This window comes from Pollachius pollachius, assembly GCF_949987615.1.
Source record: "Pollachius pollachius genome assembly, chromosome: 16".
Classification (NCBI taxonomy): domain Eukaryota; kingdom Metazoa; phylum Chordata; class Actinopteri; order Gadiformes; family Gadidae; genus Pollachius; species Pollachius pollachius.
This window is the reverse complement of record NC_136949.1, coordinates 12,751,761-12,770,055: the sequence shown is the minus strand read 5'-3', so window position 1 is coordinate 12,770,055 and position 18,295 is coordinate 12,751,761. Positions and strand designations below refer to the sequence as shown.

The 18,295-nt window shown below is 43.7% G+C and overlaps 2 protein-coding genes across 2 annotated transcripts in view; one reads left to right on the top strand and one right to left on the bottom strand.

The window, feature by feature from the left end:
* Positions 1-841: 841 nt before the first annotated feature.
* Positions 842-12,734, bottom strand: LOC307088212 (adenylate cyclase type 8; the record flags this gene model as incomplete). Its single annotated transcript, XM_079754030.1, has 20 exons — positions 842-1,057; positions 1,514-1,716; positions 1,862-1,976; positions 2,197-2,289; positions 2,729-2,875; positions 3,004-3,162; positions 3,439-3,520; positions 3,773-3,930; positions 4,275-4,382; positions 4,576-4,780; positions 5,699-5,799; positions 6,580-6,759; positions 7,248-7,479; positions 9,024-9,182; positions 9,527-9,654; positions 9,993-10,104; positions 10,465-10,595; positions 10,840-10,989; positions 11,427-12,158; positions 12,579-12,734. The coding sequence occupies 20 exons, from the start codon at positions 12,732-12,734 to the stop codon at positions 842-844; spliced, it is 3,567 nt and encodes a 1,188-aa protein (XP_079610156.1).
* A 4,304-nt stretch (positions 12,735-17,038) lies between these two features.
* The window catches only part of LOC307087995 (protein EFR3 homolog B), a 30,628-nt gene continuing 29,371 nt past the window's right edge, over positions 17,039-18,295 (top strand). Inside the window, exons 1-2 of the mRNA XM_079753733.1 lie at positions 17,039-17,177; positions 17,606-17,746. Coding sequence (XP_079609859.1) covers positions 17,740-17,746 — 7 coding nt within the window. The 5' untranslated portion in view covers positions 17,039-17,177; positions 17,606-17,739. The remainder of the gene's footprint in view (positions 17,178-17,605; positions 17,747-18,295) is intronic.

Sequence of the window (18,295 nt, the reverse complement as noted above, 5' to 3'; positions counted from 1 at the left end):
TTTGGCATTGAAGACAACCTATAACCATACGTACACACCTTCTTGACAGAGAGCAAATGTTCCCTTGTAAACTATGTGTGATCATACATATCAAGGCAGAGATGAATTGGCTATTGTATAATGTTTTTGTCAATAATATTATACAATGTGAATATCTCAAACAAAGTTGAAGTTTGACACAGAAAACTGTCTATTCAAAGGAAGTAAACACTGTATAAAATATACTGTATATGCTAAATACCGTATAGGCTATATAGTTTGATTATAGACTTTTGGTGGCCACTGATCAGTAATGAATGGTGACACAGTTAGAAAAACTGCACAAAGTAGTACTACAGATTTCAAAAAGAGAGAAATAACAGTTAAAAAACAGTACATAATCACACATAAGCGTTGGGCAACTTTAGGTAATCAATGATTTGTAAGAGGTTGCAAAGGTTTTCTACAAGTTATCTTGAGGTATTCTTTGTTTTTGGCCTTAAAATCTACAACTCAATGTGTATGTTATTTTATAATATGTTATTTTACTATTAAAGGTATGTTGGCCTTAGATCATTTTAGGTAAAGAGTATACTGATATGGCATAACAATATTAAAATTGCTTTAAACGGCTGTTTGAGATTGTCCTTCAGCACTCAACTTAAAACACTGCATCCCATGAACTGCCCTTCAGTAGGTAAGTTGTGCTATTCCATAGAAAGTCTTGACAATACAGTTATGAGATTAATGAACTCTTTAGGCGGAATATGAGGCAGGGAAGAGAGAAAAAAAGACACCATTATTAAACATGGTATGTTCAGATTGAGTTGACCCCTGTTCCTTGCACCCTGAGAGAACCCCCTCAGCAGTCAGCACGGTAGGGCGACACAGTCAGGTTTGGATTAGGCTCCCTCATCTTCTCCTTGTTCCTGGCCTGCACCAGCCCAAACACCACCTCGGCCAGGGTGTGTCGGGCGCCGGAGCGCCTCTTGTTGAGTCTCTCTTTGCGGGTGTGGGAGTTCTTGCTCCGCATGCTGCCAATGAAGTAGGTGCGGACCTTCCCCTTGGACTCGCTCACCTGAAAGGACAGGCACACCGAGAGAGTTAGCCTCTCCTCGCTTGCAGATCCGATTTGTTTTCATTAGGTTTATAGTTATTACGTTTGAAAAGCCTAATGATGAGTAACTATTGAATTTACCATGGAGTCATCTTAACAACAGTACGAACAAGAAAATAGTCACTTGGATGTTATTTGATCCTTTTATCATTGTTTTTAATGTTCTGTGTGCTTGTCTTTTCCTGTTATTTTCCCCGATGTGCCTTGCCACCTGTGGAATTTCTCTTGTGGGACAACACTCATAAAAACGCAATTAACACTCGTAACACACATAAACTTGCACAGCTCTGAAACGATGCATTAGCTCATTTAACCCCCCTCATTAATAATAATCAGTTGCACAAGGCATTGCTACTGTGAACATCCAAACTCATTTCCTCCAAGTTCGTCCCTCGCATTTTCACACTATCAACTCACCCCCTTGACGAAAATCTCCCCCCTCAGCTCCAGCACAAAGCCCCAGTCAGCCAGTAGCTTCTTGGTGGCATCGGGCACTTGGATGCGGCCGCTCACCCCGGTGCTGTCCATGCGGCTGGCGAGGTTCACCGTGGTGCCCCAGATGTCATACTGTGGCTTTGTGGCCCCGATGACCCCAGCAATCACCGGCCCATGGGCGATGCCTGGTCCAATCCGCAATGCAGCATATGGATACAAGGTTCAACTTGAGTTCATGCGCTGAGGCAAGATGTTCATTTTATTTTTGAAAATTGTAAGATGAAGGCAATGTGTGTGTATGCGCGCGCATGTGTGTCATCTACCACTTACCCACACGTAGCTGGAAGTTTTTGCCCGCGTTCCTGTTAATCTCCTTCAAGGTCTCCTGCATGGCTAGTGCGAATAGAACCAGCTCACTCAGGTGGTTCCATTCATACCTCCTCCCCTGTGAGTGAGTGAGTGAGTGAGCGAGTGAGTGTGTGAGTGTGTGAATGTGTGTGTGTGTGTGTGTGTGTGTGTGTGTGTGTGTGTTGCAAGTGCAGCAATGTGTTGTGAAACAAAAGAGAAAGACGAAAGCGAAATATATGAAAACGTTTAGGTGACCTTCAATGACAAATCTATGCATTATTTCATTGAAGGATGGTGAACAGGTGTTGTGATCCCACCTGTTTGTCTGGCACCAGGCCAGAGGCAGCCATGTAACAGCTGCCGATGGTCTTTATCTTCTCCACATAGTGGAAGTAGGACTCCTCCAGCAACTAGTCAGTAGACAAACACGAGTGATGCATTTGAACAAATGAAAGAGAGCAAACAAAGATGTACTTAGAACATCAGGAAGGAAACTCCATTAATGTCTATAGATTAACGATGAGTGGAGAGGGAATGGTATATGTTGAATTAGCAACGACGGGTATTTCTACTGAAATTAACACCTTATATGATCTCTAAATGTATCTCAGTACTGCCACAACGAAGGCCTCTCTTTTACCACACACACACACACACACACACACACACACACACATTGATACACGGATGGCGAAGTCTAGCAATGCATGAGGCCATAGACCCTTGTTATAATCAGGGTCAGTTTGGTTTATCATTGTCCGTGTCCCTCTATTGGTCATGTGACCCTGCAGTCAACCTGCTATGCAGCCTGAACCACCTTCGGGGTTTGACCCCAAGGCGTTTGTTCACCTCGTCAAAGCCAGCGATGATCTCGTTCAGCAGTCGCAGGCAGTCCACCCCTTCGTGTTTGATCTCTTTCTGCTCGTAGTAGTCGTTGAAGCCAGCAATGGAAGCGAACATCACGCCCACTTCATCGTAGGACTGGGAGTAGAGCTCCTGCGTGGTTCAATTAAGACACTTGACTGAGATATATCGTGTTTGAAGCCAGCTTGTATGAGGTGTATGGGTTGTAGCTCAATGGCAATGGGGATGGGAAGGTCATGGTTGTAGTGTTGTTTGTGTACCTTGTCATTCTTGCCTCTCTCCAGAAAGTGTTGGGCCACGTGTGCTGGTAAAATGTTGTGTAGCAAACACGCGTTGTGTTCACGTAACTCCCTCATGTCCTCTACTTCCTGTTGGGCTTGTAGACGCCACAGGAAGTCCAGCCTGGCCGTGGCCTCCCACTAGAGAATGTTGAGACACAAGAAGAAGAAGAAGAAGAAGAAGAGACATCAACTGTGGATATACGTCACATGGTTCTACCTGTTTTATGATATAACAGTGTCATAATCATCATCACCATCATCATCAATATCATCATATCATCATCATCATCATCATCATCATCATCATCATCATAATTATATTAAGTTATATATTGAAGTCTGTGACGTTTTTGGTAACAAATACAAGAGAATCTTTATCAATCAAAGCAAGTTTGAAACAGAATCCAACAATACCTGCCGTCCATTGTAGGAAATAGCGACCAGAAACATGGCCATGAGTAGGATTGAGATTCCTTTTCTCCGCAGGTAGCTAGACCTGTCGTTTAGAAGAGTAGGCAAGGATGGAGGGTATATAAGTAGTCAGAAGAAGTATTATGCTATATTTGTGATTATAAGAATTGTAAGAAAAATAACCAAGACTAAAATAAATAGTTTGTGTCTTGTCAGATGGTACTCCATTTCAACTCCACCACTCTGTCAGCTCCACTGATGTTATTCCCAAAAGGGAATTATGTTATTCCAAAACACTTAAACTGAAACTTGATTGAAACCTTCGGCTGCCACTGACCTGTGCAGTGTGTCTTGGCTGAGCATGTTGAAGGCCAGGTGAATTAGACAGCAGTTTGCAGCCATAGCCAGCAGCAACACTGCCAGCTTCAGCTGGGAGTTGAGACGCAGGAACACGGCGCAGGTCACCATGGCGATCACCCCGCTCAACACGAAGAACTGTCCGGTTAGTCAAGCAGGAGGGAGGGAGGGAGTGGGAGAAGAATCAAAATGATTCACTTGACCTCAATTATTGAAGTCAGAATACCTTTTTGATGAATATATTGACGAGTTAAAGTTATACTTCACATATTCAAAATTGGACTTGAAACAAAGATCAACGCCCAAAAACAGCAATTGTACTCCTCTTGTATTACTTTTTTTTTTTTTTTATGAAGTAGATTGTCTCAAAATAATCATTAGTTATTAAAAAATGAGAGATTATTTTATTGTGATAGTCAATTACAGTAGCAGTCCCAAAGACACATCCAAACAGGGTTCTGGTATTGTGCTTGAAGACTCACCTCTGGGTAAGTGCAAAGGCTAAGTGGTTGTTGGTTGGGGAGAGCAGGGCTGTTTCTGTCTGTGACCTCAGACAATGCTGGCTCCTTATCCCTTATAATGCACCACATCTGAAATAACACACAAAACAAAACAGAGCAAGCAAACATAAGAAAACTCTCTATCTCTTTATGTAAACTCACTGATTACTATCTCAAGTACTAAAATGCCTCCGTTTCCAATCGAGAATCCTCTTATAACATCTACGCAAACTAAATTCCAACATTTGTGGGGCAGACCAACAAGCACCCCATACTCTCTCACCACCATGTCGAAGGAGGCCAGGCCAAAGTGGATGGCGATGGCGGCGAGTGTGAGCAGGTTGCGTGCGCTGTTGTTCTCGTGGATCCAACAGCAGGCCTGCTGTAGGACCCAGGGGGCCCGCCTGAACTCCTCTGCCAGGGCCAGCAGGAGCAGCAGGAGGTAGGCCAGCAGGAAGAGGGAGAACTGGGGAACGGCCGGGACCTGCCTGCACAGCAAAGGAATAGGAGGTGGAGGATGGAGAAAAATAAATACTTAAAAGATTCAATACGCAGGACGTTGTTTACAAGCGAGCTACAAGTCAATATTTGGAGGAATAAAAACACTGTGCTCCTCACCCCTCCCTCTCCAAACCCCGCCCAGCCTCAAAAAGCAAGGCTTGCTGAAAGAAATTAACCAGACTCTTTATTACACTGCTACAGAGTCTGAGCAATAAGCTAGATCCCTGTAGTCCTAAAGCTACTGTCTACATGACAGAATGTGTTTTAGAGCCCTCTTCAAACTAAATAGATTGCATTCTGTGCCTTATCATATTTAAAGCCGCAATACATAACATTTCAACTAGCTCAGCTTTAAATGACCAAGACATAGCTGTAGTCAATGCTGATCGATAGTTAGATCAATAATGTTATATTAACCTATAACTATGTATTCTACAAATGAATAATGCTGGTCAGTGCATAGCTCTGTCTTTGTTTACATGAATCTTACTATCGACACTCTCACCCTCACACTCACACCACCCAGCCAGCCAAGCTTCTTTTTGTCACAGTTGTGCAGCAAGCTAAATTGTTCTTATTTTGCTCTTTTTTAATTCATTTATTTTCCTCCTACTTACTTGGGCTCAACTTTAAAGAATGCGACTTTAATCATAATTTTACACACAAGGATGATTTTTTTTATATAAATGTTCACATACAAAGGGATGTTGTTTGGAAGTGTAGAGACAATGATAAGGGTACACTTTAATTTAACTTCAACATTACTTAATATTCAGTAGTAATATTAAATGTTATTGTTTATAGAGATGTTGTTTGAGCATAATGGTAATTCAAAGTGCTTAACAAGTATCGATACACACAAGAACAATGAATACGATGATTGGTCAGTGCGGCTGTCTGTCTACCTGGGGGCGGGGATGAGGGCCTGGGCAGCCATGAGGAAGAGGAGCATGATGAAGGAGCAAACCAGGTTGGAGTTGAACATTTCATCTCTCATCTGGGAGAACTGGGGGGGGGGAGAATGAACATGAACACGTATTGACAAAGACACAACTGAAACCCAAAGCGCACAAAATATTCCCACAATAGGCTATTTGCATGTAAAGTACTGCTCAGGGTTTAAATGTCTACCTTGAACTTTTTTACAATTCAATTAATTGTAACCTAAATAGAAAATTTCATACAAAAATAATAATAGTTATGTGTGCTCGAAAAGATGTTCAAGAATCAATTAAAAACTTAATTCAATATAATTTGTTCAATACAACATAATAGAGAGGGCTTTTAAAAGAGAAAGATGCAGAAACTACAGTAGGCAAACAAAATAATGTTGATCAAATAAATAAAATAAAGTAATTCATAATAATTAACAATCGTGACAATGCCATAATAAAGCACTGAAACTCCATCACACTGGCTTCTCGTAGGCCATCTCTCAGGCTGGTCGATGAGTGCAGAATGGAGCCCCCGCCGCTCTCCTACCCAACTCCCCCCTGAAGCCTTACTGGTAGTAAGACTGCTTCAATATCACACCCATCAATCTGCAAATAATTCTTTGTTCACAATCACCCGAAGAGTGTACAGTCGCATGGCATAGCCTATTCACAGCTGGAATAGACGGAGACTCTCATTTAATAGTATTTAGCTTCATCACCCCAGTGCCTGTCTACACTGTCCATCACTCTGCCCCCGGTGTCCAAGCCTGGTACTGCAGTGTTTTTCCCTGTCACATGACTGTCAACAGGAGTGGTATACCTCTATCTCTATGTAACAGCTCTGGTCTTACCTTGCTCTCGATGTGTGTGTCATTGAAGACCAGCGTGAAGGGGGCGATGTGCTCCTGGTACATGCGGTCGCCGCTTCGCACCTGGATGGCGTGCTGGATGCGCCTGTTGATCTCCTTTGCGGTGGACTGGCGCGGGTTGGGCAGCTGGGCCAGGGATCCATTGGTGAAGGAGGCCAGGATCTGGAGCGAGGGTTCAGAGGCCTTCATCATGGGTTCATGTCAGAACATTAGATCCAATTGCGTTGGATGATGGAATGAAACTCTGGGGATTAAATGAAATTCTTGGGTGATGTGTAGAGTGAATATATTTAATTAACTGGGCCAATCCAATGATTGACATTGAAAACATATTATAGGGTAATCAAAGTGATACAAGCACCACCTTCCACATTCATTTGTCAGTTATGGATGTCATGTTGCCTCTACTCTGTATATAAATGTATTTCAACTGACTTTGATCGATAAATCAAAGAGCTTCCCTCATATGTTCCCACAACAGCACTGCAACGAGTTAATATTTGGCTGACAGGTAGTGTTACTCATTAATCAACACAGGAGCACAGTGGAAAAAGACCCCCATAAAGACCGTTGGACCTGAATCAATATTGAATAACTGAACACAATGTATGACTCTTTCCAATCTGCATGATGTCCTGCCTGCTACCTACACAGTTCATATCGGTGATGTTCCCAAAAGGCAGCTCAGGGTTCCACGTGCGGCTCGCCTTAACGCTTTTGGTGCGCTCCGTTTGTGGGGGGGTCTCATTCTCCTTAGGACAGACCAGGAAGGTGTCGATCTTGTGCTTCCGAAGAAACTCGCTCCTGTCCGCCCCGTGTCCCAGCTCGGTCTGGTAGACCCCGTCCAGGCAGTCGAGCGTGGCCCGAGAGATGTGGATGCGTCTGGACGGGAGAGGGAGAGGAGCAGAGTGGAGGATGACGTGGTAGCATGAATAGCATGCACGTAGTAGCAAAGATAAAGCATACAAATACATTAACAAAACATGGCATAAAATCACTCATTTAGTATCAGGTAGTTTTGGTGTCCAAAGCGACATACATTGAGGAATAGATACAAGACACTCCGGAGAAAGTAGTGGTTGGGTACCTTGCCGAGGTTAGTCTGTGTAGATCAGGGGGGTTGAACTCACTTAAGGTTGTGGTTCATAATAAACCAAATCTCGTATCCATCAGACTCATTATATTACAGCAGATAATTATAGCAGTGTCTGGCCCTGGGCCGGACACCAAACACTGAATGCGGCGGAATCACCTTCCAGAAGGTGATTCCTACATTGGTGTACATACATTTATTTCTACAGTGGCCAGTACATAAGGGGGTGATTTGAAACCTCTACAGACACCTTTGATAAGAATGTTGGTTTCCCTTCAGCAAAAAGTATTCTACTGCTGTGCGCATCTGTGGTCACTGTTAGCCACGCGCATACAGATTGCCGCCTCCAGCAACATGATTGCTCAAAACAATATGAAGTGCTTAATTATAAGGGGCCTAGTGGCCTAGTTTAGCCCCCCCCAAGTTATTGTGGTAGTTACAATGTGGGAGTGTGTGTGAATGATGGCTCGTTGAGGCAGCCTCACCTAGCCTAAGTAAGACTGATTGGAGTCTGGGGCTGGGTAAGGCTGCCCACCTGTTGCGCATTGAGTAAAAAACGTGCACAGGGTACAACAGACATCACCACTCACTCAGCGAGAGATCTCTTGCATGGCAACGTGGAGCACCAGGTCGTTAAACATTGTCTACAAACTTTCACACCAAAAGTGAACATCACCCCCACCACCATGTGTCCTTGTCTGGAGGGGCCCAGTTAAGTAATCTAGGGGAAGCCACCTAGGTGGCGGGCAGCATGTACAATGTTACACAGCCAGTGTAACGTGGCCTGGTGTTCCATGTTGCCATGCAGGAGATCCCTCTCTGAGTGTGTGTGGTGATGGCTGGTTTAACCTATGCACATTGATCTCTCAATCCCAATGCCCCAGGTGTGCAGCAACACCCAGTCCTAGAGTCCAATCAGTCTGACTGAGTGTCTGTCTGACACCCCCATATACAACTATGAATATAAAAAAATTATACCGGTTTTTCTCTTCCGATTTTTGTATGCCTACTCTGATGTTGTTGCACGCAGGGCTGGGGTTGAGACTACCTTGCTGAAGTCCAAATCAACTCATTGGTGAATCAAGTCTGATCCAAGACCGAGACCATTAACCTATACAGCTGTGGTCGTCCTCAGCCACGCAATTTCAACCTGATGAACATTTGCTTCAAATAATTTAAACCCTCAACATTAGTAAATGGAATCACTGAATGAAATATCACTACACTCAAACTATACTGCATAACATCAATCTACATAACACAGCAATAGGAGTCTTCTTTCACCGTGGCCAACTTGTTACGGACACAAGGCCCGGCCCTCAGGTGCACTCACCCAGGGATGCCTCCAGCCTCCAGCATGTTGGCGATGCCCACGTCCCAGGACCAGACGTCAAACTGCCACTTCTGCAGGCCCAGCACCCCGCACAGCACCGAGCCCGAGTGGATCCCGATCCGCATGTCCACGTCGTGGTTAAGCTGCTGCCTCACGAGCCTGAGCGGAAAACGTAAGGAATACTGTGTGTTAATTAAGAGACAAAGGGTGACGTCCCAACTTTTTAAATTTCCTTTAAGCTTGTGTCTGAGGCGAATTGTTACCAGGCTACAGAAATAAAGGTAAGAGCAATCAGCAGATAAGACAGATGCTAAGAAGATGATGTTTCATTTGTTATCTTTACAACACAATGTTAGCCATTGCTTCGGCAAATAGATAGACATGCACGGACTATTCAGATCCTGTTCTTTCATATGTTCAAGACAAATTAGGTGGCGTTATAAGAATATGACCGTGACTTTTAGCCATGGTCCTTGGATGTAGCAGATGGGAGAGGGCCTTACCGGATGGCGCTGATCATGGCCAGGCCCATTTCCACGCAGTAGCGGGCGTGGCCACGCTGTGGCTCCGGGACCCCGGACACACAGTAGTAACAGTCTCCCAGGATCTTTATCCTCATGCAATGGTTTTCCTGTTGAAAGATACAAAGAAACCAGCAAAGCATTGATAAGGCTGATCTGGTGAGGCCTAAATGTAATTTTTACTTTGTTGAAATTAACTGATTCAATTCACTATGAGTGCGGTATCTAATAGGAAACCATTTTCTCATGTTGAAGTTCTCTCTTTTTTTATAAACATAGTTAAGCATGCCTTCAATTTACTGGATTTCCGATTGCCCATATTTTTGTACATCCTTATTTTATAATCATATTATAAGCTTGTTGCCCGCTTGTCTGTAATTAAAAAGGACGTCAACTGGTCTTCCCATACCTAAGCTATACAACCCAATGTGAAGAGCCGTATCCATACCTCTGCCAGCCGATCGAAGCGGCCAAACAGTTCATTGAGTACTTTGACCAGCTCCTGAGCAGAGAGGTTCATGGATAACAGGGTGAAGCCCTTGATATCAGCAAAAAGGATACTGCGGAGGACAGAGAGATTTCATTAATGTGAGTGTATGTGTGTGTGTCTGTGTGATTGTGTGTCTGTGTGATTGTGCGTGCGTGTGTGTGTGTTTTTGGGTGCATGTGTGTGTATTCACAGAGAGAGAGAGAGAGAGAGAGAGAGAAAGAATGTGCATGTGTGTATGTGTGTATGCGCATGTGGTGTGGGTGTGGGTGTTTGAAAGACTGAGAGAGAGAGAGAGAGAGAGGGAGCGAGAGATAAAGAATGTGCATGTGTGTTTGTATGTGTGTGTTTATGCACATGTGCGTGTGTGTACAGTGGTATGAGTAAGTGTTTGTGAACGTGTGTGTGTGGATATAAATGGATGTAAATATACCTGACATCTTTGTACTGGTGGATATAGATCTTGTGAAATTCCTGTGTACTGAGCTCATCCCCTAAAGTGCTCATATCAGCTATCATCTCCAAGGCAACAAAGGAAGGCAGGATGGACAGCACCAGACGCTCCTGGGTCAGATCAAACAGAACACATGGGTGAATCACTGAATCACAGGATCTATCTGGGTCAGGAAAGTAAAAGAAGTAGATGACAAGAATACAATGGTCATAAATACTAAGCCAATACAAAATGCAAAGATGGTTATTCAAATTCCACAACAATGTGACTGAATGTCCAAATTGGTAAGTGATAGATAATCATAGACCTATCTATCTCATAACAGTAGGTCTCCCACGCTGGCCTCCCACCTACCTGTCTCTGGTTCTCTATCTCCAGTTTGAGGCGGCCCTCGATGCAACGGCGGGTCTCGAGAAAAACCTGCCGTTGGGAACGGTCTGTCAGATAGTGGATGAATAAGCCTGCTGTGTTCATCCCAAAGTAAAGCAGGCCTTTCGCAAACACCTGTGTGGGATAACAATAAAACACGTCGCTAATAGATAACAGTACTCTGTCTAAACAATGAACAACTGATCTAGATGGGATCCAAAGTTAAATTTCTGTATGTCACCCGATTGAACCTGTGTGCAGACCTTTTGCCTTATGATCACCCGCTGCAGGAGGGGATCTAAAGGCTCAGTGATGGTTCCATGTCGACGCAACGCAATGACCACGCAGACGCTTTGACGCAGTCGTGAACCTGCTTTGGTTCTGTGTCAGGCTTTAGTGAGCGGACCAATCACAGCCCTCGCCTCGCCGCAAGATACACATTTTTGGGAGGCTCACATCAGGCCCTTGGACGTGATGGGTCCGTAGACCCCCTTGCGTTGCATCAACGTGGAGCCATAACTAAGCCTTCAGGGTAGAGGAAGGACTGAATAAAGATGGCAGAGGACCCCAACCTGTCTCAGAAGCAGGGCGTCGTGGTAGCAGTGCACCGCCTCCGCCCCCAGGTGCAGCGCTGTCGTCAGGAAGCCGGCGCACATGGCCCACAGCAGGGGCAGCGGCAGCAGCGTGTACGTGGCGAACAGCGTGAAGAGCACGTACCACGAGGGGTCCCGCTCCAGCCCGTACACCAGCCCCCCCAGTCCCTGCGCGGTCTGGGACAGCCAGCTGGCCAGGCCGGCGTAACGGAGCCACCGGGGCAATATGAAGGCCTTGCAGGTCATCACCACCACGCACAGGGTCAGGGCGAGCGCCATGAATAGGGCCGTGAGCCACCCGCGCAGGTGGTCCGGCGCGGCCTCCGGCGCCAGCGCCAGGTACAGCACCAGGACGTGGAGCTTGGCCACGGCGTCGATGACGTTGGCGACGGCCAGCGAGGTGCGGCGCTGGTGGGACAGGTGCTGCTGGTACAGCTTCTCCAGGTCTCTGGACTTGAAGGTGTGCCTCAGGGTCGGGATGAAGACGCCGCGCACCGTGTGGCCCCAGCGCACGAAGAAGTCTGCGTCGCTGACGTAGCCGCCCGCCAGCGGGCTGGCGTGCGGGCTGGAGGAGTTCTGGTGGACGGGGAACATGCGCACCGCGGAGGAGCGCCGCTTGGTACCGCGCGAGGCCTTGTCGCGGATCTGCCGGTTGATGGCCTCGATGTAGGCGTCCGTCACGAACATCTTGGGCGCGGGCTCCACGCCCACCTGCAGAGCGGAGCACGTGCTCAGTAACGGCCTCAGACGTGGCTACAGTCCATTGGCTTAAACCTGTCACTTTTTCAAATGCAGCTACATGAACTAGAACACTCTCTCAAGAATACAACGCGCCCATCCAGGGTGCAATCCGTTAAGGGAATTTTTCTTTTGAAATGTTTTTTTTCCAGATCTTTCCAAATATATAGCTACTATATATTTACTGCTATAGCGATAACTCGAGCCACTAGAGGCTGCTCATTGGAAAACATGTGAGTGCAGGTTTGAGCTGTAGAGTCATGCATTTACAAAACGGACACACAAAACAGGAATCACGGGGCTCTTGATATTTTCCTTAAAATGATTTAAAGCGAGGTCTGCGGCTGTCCATCTATTTATGTGAAGTTGTTGTTTGTTGTTGTTTTTATTTACCTGGACATTAAGCTCCTTCTGGATGATGATGTGTTTCACAGCTTTTTGCCACATCATCTTTTTCCGCCGAAGCCCGGGGGACAGCGGGATGATATGGCAGGTGGGCTCGCAAAGCTCCATGGGCGAGACCACTGTTGTCTCTGCAAAGGTCACCATGATGATGACCTTTAGCTGACCCTTCAATGCTGTTGGTCTTAGCTCAGAAGCTCAAAGTAGCCTGAGAAGAAAAAGGGGAGACATTATCATTGTATGTAGCATACCTACAGAGGTACAATATATCGTATATTAGTGAATTTGCTAAATTAACACCCTAAAAGACATGGCATTATACGCAGTTCTTTATGTTTTTTGCAATTGACAAGCTATGTAGCAGAGTGCACAACGTTTTACAGATTAGGTTAACGAAAAGGACCATTAAAGAGGAAAGATGAACATACATGGAGTCCAGTTTAATGCTTTGATGTTATTTATATGGACCTTTTTTAACCGTATACCTGTTGGGTGGATCTCAAGCCAAAATTAACCTCTATACATAAATCCTGTCCCCAACACTGGCATAAATAATACCAATGCATAGCGGTGTAAAGACAATTTAATTGTAGAATTGTACATGACAGTGTATCTGTGGGCTAATCCACGTGCCTACACAACAAGCCTTAGGGGGCTTTTGCTTGCAACTGAGCGGGTTGCAGGTCAACCCCTGAGCTGTCTAATTCTCAGAGATAAACTTTCTGTCCTTCTGGCTGTATTAACGTTGGCCCTTTCAACAACCCCTCCGCTCCCCCCTGACACACTCATGTACTCCACTGTCCCATGACTAGTTCATTATGTGTTCACAAACAACCAAGTTTAAGTTTAAAGTGAATAATGGAAAGTCATCCACACATGTTCCCACGTTTGACAAGCCATGGTGATCAGGAGAATAGCTGCTTGTATTTGTTCTGCCTTGGCTAGTGAATGTACTTAGAGTATCTAAATAGTAGTATTTAGATGCTGATGATGACTCAAAGTTCTTGACAGACTTGCTGTTTGTTGTCTATTTGATGCAAGGCAGATGGCTAACTACCGCGACATACACCTATTAGACACCTATTAGTAAAGAATATTTTCAACAGTTGAGCAAGTCAGCTATTCGCAATGTATTGTCCTTACACCATCAAAAAGGTGACATGAAACATGGGATCATCCGAATTGAATAATTGATGGAGCATAAAATAACATTGATTACAATAAAATAATCTCATGCTGTCATACATTGTAGCTGCAAGGGACAAGAAACAATAACAAAAACAAACCTGCATTCTGTGCACCACGTGTTTCCACTGCTTATGTCCGAATGCCAGATGAAATAGTGGATATCTATCTTGAAAAGTAACCTGTGCATAATCCACTTCTCCTGAATCCCCTTCAGAAAGAAGATACATTTATGGTGGAGAGTTGTAGTTAACCACCTGCGGCAGTTGGGAGCAACTCATAAGGTCAAGTCAAGGGATTGCTACAAAGAAGAGCTTCAGGAATGAGTGGTCCAAAGAGGATTACCTATAGTCTGCAGCCACTGTCACTCTCCTGCTAACCCATCTCTCTCTCTCTCTCTCTCTCTCTCTCTCTCTCTCTCTCCCTCTCCCTCTTGCTCTCGCTCTCTCTCTCTCTCTCTCTCTCTCTCTCTCGCTCTCTCTCTCTCGCCAAAGCATTTGACAAACATAACAAAACAAAGGAAAATTACAAATACATTTATGATAATATATAAAATTCACAACATAAACAATGAATACATTATAAATACCAAATTAGTTCATAGTCAAAAATTGTTATCTCTCTCACTCCATCTCTTTCTTTCTTTCTTTCTCTATCCCCTCTCTATTCCTTTCTCTCTGTTTGTCTTTCTATCTGTCTCTCTCTATATACATCTATATCTATATCTATATTCATATTTATATTTATATGGCATAGTTTATGAGTAAGAAATGGCTGCAAGAGTAACTTTTATTTGGTCAACCAACAGTAAGGGCTTTAAGTGCTTATTGTTATATTTAATGTAAGTTGATCAATGTATGGACCAACAAGGGCAATTAAGTGGCAGTAATGACAATATACTGAAGGCAACTCATCTGCAAAACGGTTTAATTTTAAGGGGCTTCATGTCATCCATATGGTTCAGGATGAGTCACATGGTTAGATGGTGCAAATTACTGGAAGAGGGAAGGAAACTTGGATAATATATTTACAGTGGTCCACAACAGCAATATACTCTCATTGGATACTTTGTCTTTCAAATTGGCAATCAAGGCTTTTTCCTTCGCTTTGAAAAACAATGAAAGGCCTTCCTTACTCTTGAAGAGTTACCATGGTAAGGAGATGCTTTTCAGTTTTCCATTTTGTATTCACCGTACATGGTCAATTGAACTGGAACCTGCTTATACCTGAATTGGTAAAAAGTGTAAATGACTCCAAATGGGAGGTCGGGAGGGTGAGTGAACAAGATAAAATGATTTGCTTCACATAACAGCATCAGCATGAACCTGTAGTCTCAGCGGACCTAAGCTAAGTCAAGCCCCTAAGTCTCCCTTTGCTAATTGTGTGCACAAACAGGCAAAGCACAAAGCCCCCATAAGACTGACCCTAATGAGCTCCCATCTGTCTGTCCCACATCTATCCCAAGGGGGCGTGCAGAAATATGTACAGCCAGAAATAGGTGACATTTTAAGCATTGAGACAACTCATCTTGCAGATGACAAAATGTTTTTTTTTTGTATTATTTTAAATATCCTACTTACAGGGGCCCTGACTTACAGCTAACTAACCACTAACACTTTATAAACATACCTACCTTGGTCTGAAGGAAATAATTTAATACCTTTAACAGGCTATGGAAATCCACATTTAAGCTTCTATAGGTTGCAGCATTTCTTAGCCTTTAGACCAAAATGAGCCACGGGCATGTGCAAGTCCTCTTACGGTTCACGCTAATTGTGTTTAGACTTACCAGTAATTATCTAATTTCCAGCAGCATGCATGTCAAACCAGCCGAGGGTTCATCCACATGGCTTACGGGCGTGTGTACACTCTACTTACGGCGTTCATTAGACCTCTGTGTGAAATCCTAATGTGCATTGGCTTGGTGCAATGTATGCGTAGTAGTAGCACCTTCTGCCAAAACAGAGAAGGGATGCCACGTCATACTGGCAGAAGCCCTTGAACCTGGCAACGCCTGTCATGTGTCGGTTGAGGTGGCGACCGGGTAGGAGAGGCAGATCCGTGCCAGCGTTGAGATTCAACTTGTTTACATGCACATGCAGACCTGAGACAAATACCAAACCTTGATCAGATGTGCAAGTCATCCTCGTCCTCATCATCGTAGCCTATTCCAACAACCGTTCAATAAAAATGGGAGAACTTTATTGGCCCAGATGAATTTTCAATATTATTTACAAGTGCTACTTTCATTAATGTACATACCAAACCAAAGTTTTGTGGATTATCTGGACTTCAATTCCTTTCTTCATGTTCTAGCTTGATTATAAGGGGTCCACTATCAAACACTAGGTTTGAGCGAGTCAAAACCTAATTCATAATCAGTCGCATGATGACTTAAGAGTGTTAACATAGATGCAACTAGCTGAGAATACCATTTGACGAAGTATGACTCTTATTTAACAGAAGCCAAACAAAGTTGTTCCAACAACAATAATAATAAATATTGCAATTATCATAGCTATTATTATTCAGATGAATCATCATGTTCTCAGTATTAGTAGGAGCGATAGTAGGCCTAGTAATAGCATGGTTGTAGGGCTAGTAATGCTATTGCTTAGGCCTTTATTAAAACGATTAATATAATAATGATTGTTTACTTAGAACAAACACGACACAGATTGACTTTACTCTAACACCTTTACTCTTAACACCCTTATGTAACAAAGTTTCAATGAAAATAAAATAATACATTAATACTGTTAATGTGAATCTTCGTACTGGTGACAAAACAGCTAATTTTGCTGATCAGAGCTTTTCTCAGGCTTGTGTGTGGCCGTATTTTATTACCTACCTTGGGAAATTAGGAGGAAGGATGGCTTAATATAGATAGGCTACATCCATCCTTTAACCTGCTTCAGGTACATCGCTCTTTGCTATGTAGGCCTATGGGAGTCAGTCCATATCATTTAGTTGGCCTACATCCATATGCTGAAAAGAAAGGTATATATATATATATATATATATATATATATATATATATATATATATATATATATATATACATTCATATACAAATACAAGTATATAATCTATTTACTTCTTACTATATTGCCATTTACATGCATCTACTTGACCTTTTTTTTTTTACAAACACACGAATGGAGTTCCCGCAGTAGATACTGCGCATCCATTTTTGTGAATCAGTGACGGTCGGCCCACTGTACTAGTAGGACCACAGATTATGGTCCCCCCACCCCCGACCATCGTTATAATATTCCGCTAACAGCAAAACAGACAGGTTAAAGTAGTGCTGTAGCTAACCGACTTCATATCCCGGATTCTTATATTAACCCAACATAGACCTTCCGCATACTGTTTAATTGTTTTAATTGCTCTCATTTCATGGTGAGTATAGTATGTGTCACTTGTCGGCCAGTGAACATTTAAACCCGTTAACTTTAGCATGGTTAGCACCCTAGCTACTATGGATGGAGTAGTCATGTCAGGATTAGGTTAGTCTGTTTTATATGGTTTAATGTAACGAATACTTTGAACTGAATGTCAATAGAAATATACTACTAACCTGTATTTAGAATATGGACCGAGCCCTTGTGCAGAAATAATTTTAAGATTAGTCAAAGAGAAGGGTCCCTGGGTGTGTTGACCGCTTTCAGGGAACGATAGAAGCTTCAGCAGCCTTTACACTTTTATGTTTTTCCTTCATCTTCTGCACCTGCTACTATTCTCGCTGTTGCGTGAGAGTGATTCAGTGCCCCGTTAAAGGTTATTTTGGTACATGGTGTTGAACATAACCAATGTCGGATATTGCACAGGCCAAAGGATATCCTGCAGGTTTCCTTGTTTCGAGCGCCCGACGTGAAGGCTCAGTTCGGGGCATTGTTGCTCCATTGGTTCCCAGCCTCGCTGACTCTGGAAGAGCAACGCCGCCTTGTGCCCAACATCGAACATGACAGGTAAGCAGAAACATTTTCGATTTCTATATATTTTTTTATGTTTAAGTAGTATTATTGCCATCAGATTGCAATGCAGATTGTCGTGTGTGTAAACATATATGCCTTTGATCATGCTCCTTGGAGTTGAGCATCGATGAACAGATGTTTTCTTGTGTTTCTCAACGTTTTACATTACATCACGTCTGAACTCCTTGACTTGTCAATCAGCTATGTGGCTGAATAGTTAACAATCCCACTCATTCTCCCTCTCTCACTCTCTCTCCTCTCTCCTCTCTCTCCCCTCTCTCTCTCTGAGATAGAGGGGGCGAGGGACTGGAACTTGGGTAGGGAGATCTATTGTGTTGGTGAGATGTTTATTAATGAGAGGGAGAGGCAGAAAGAACAGAGCTACTTAAAGGGACTAATCTCAGTGGTTGATCCAGTCCACATTGGTCAACAGAGGGGCATCGAGGAAGGGTCGCGACCTGTTGCTGAACAAAATTAGTTTTCTAACTTTTTGCGTGTGTTTTCGAATGACAAAAACTTTTCATCATTGGGAGTTAATTGTCC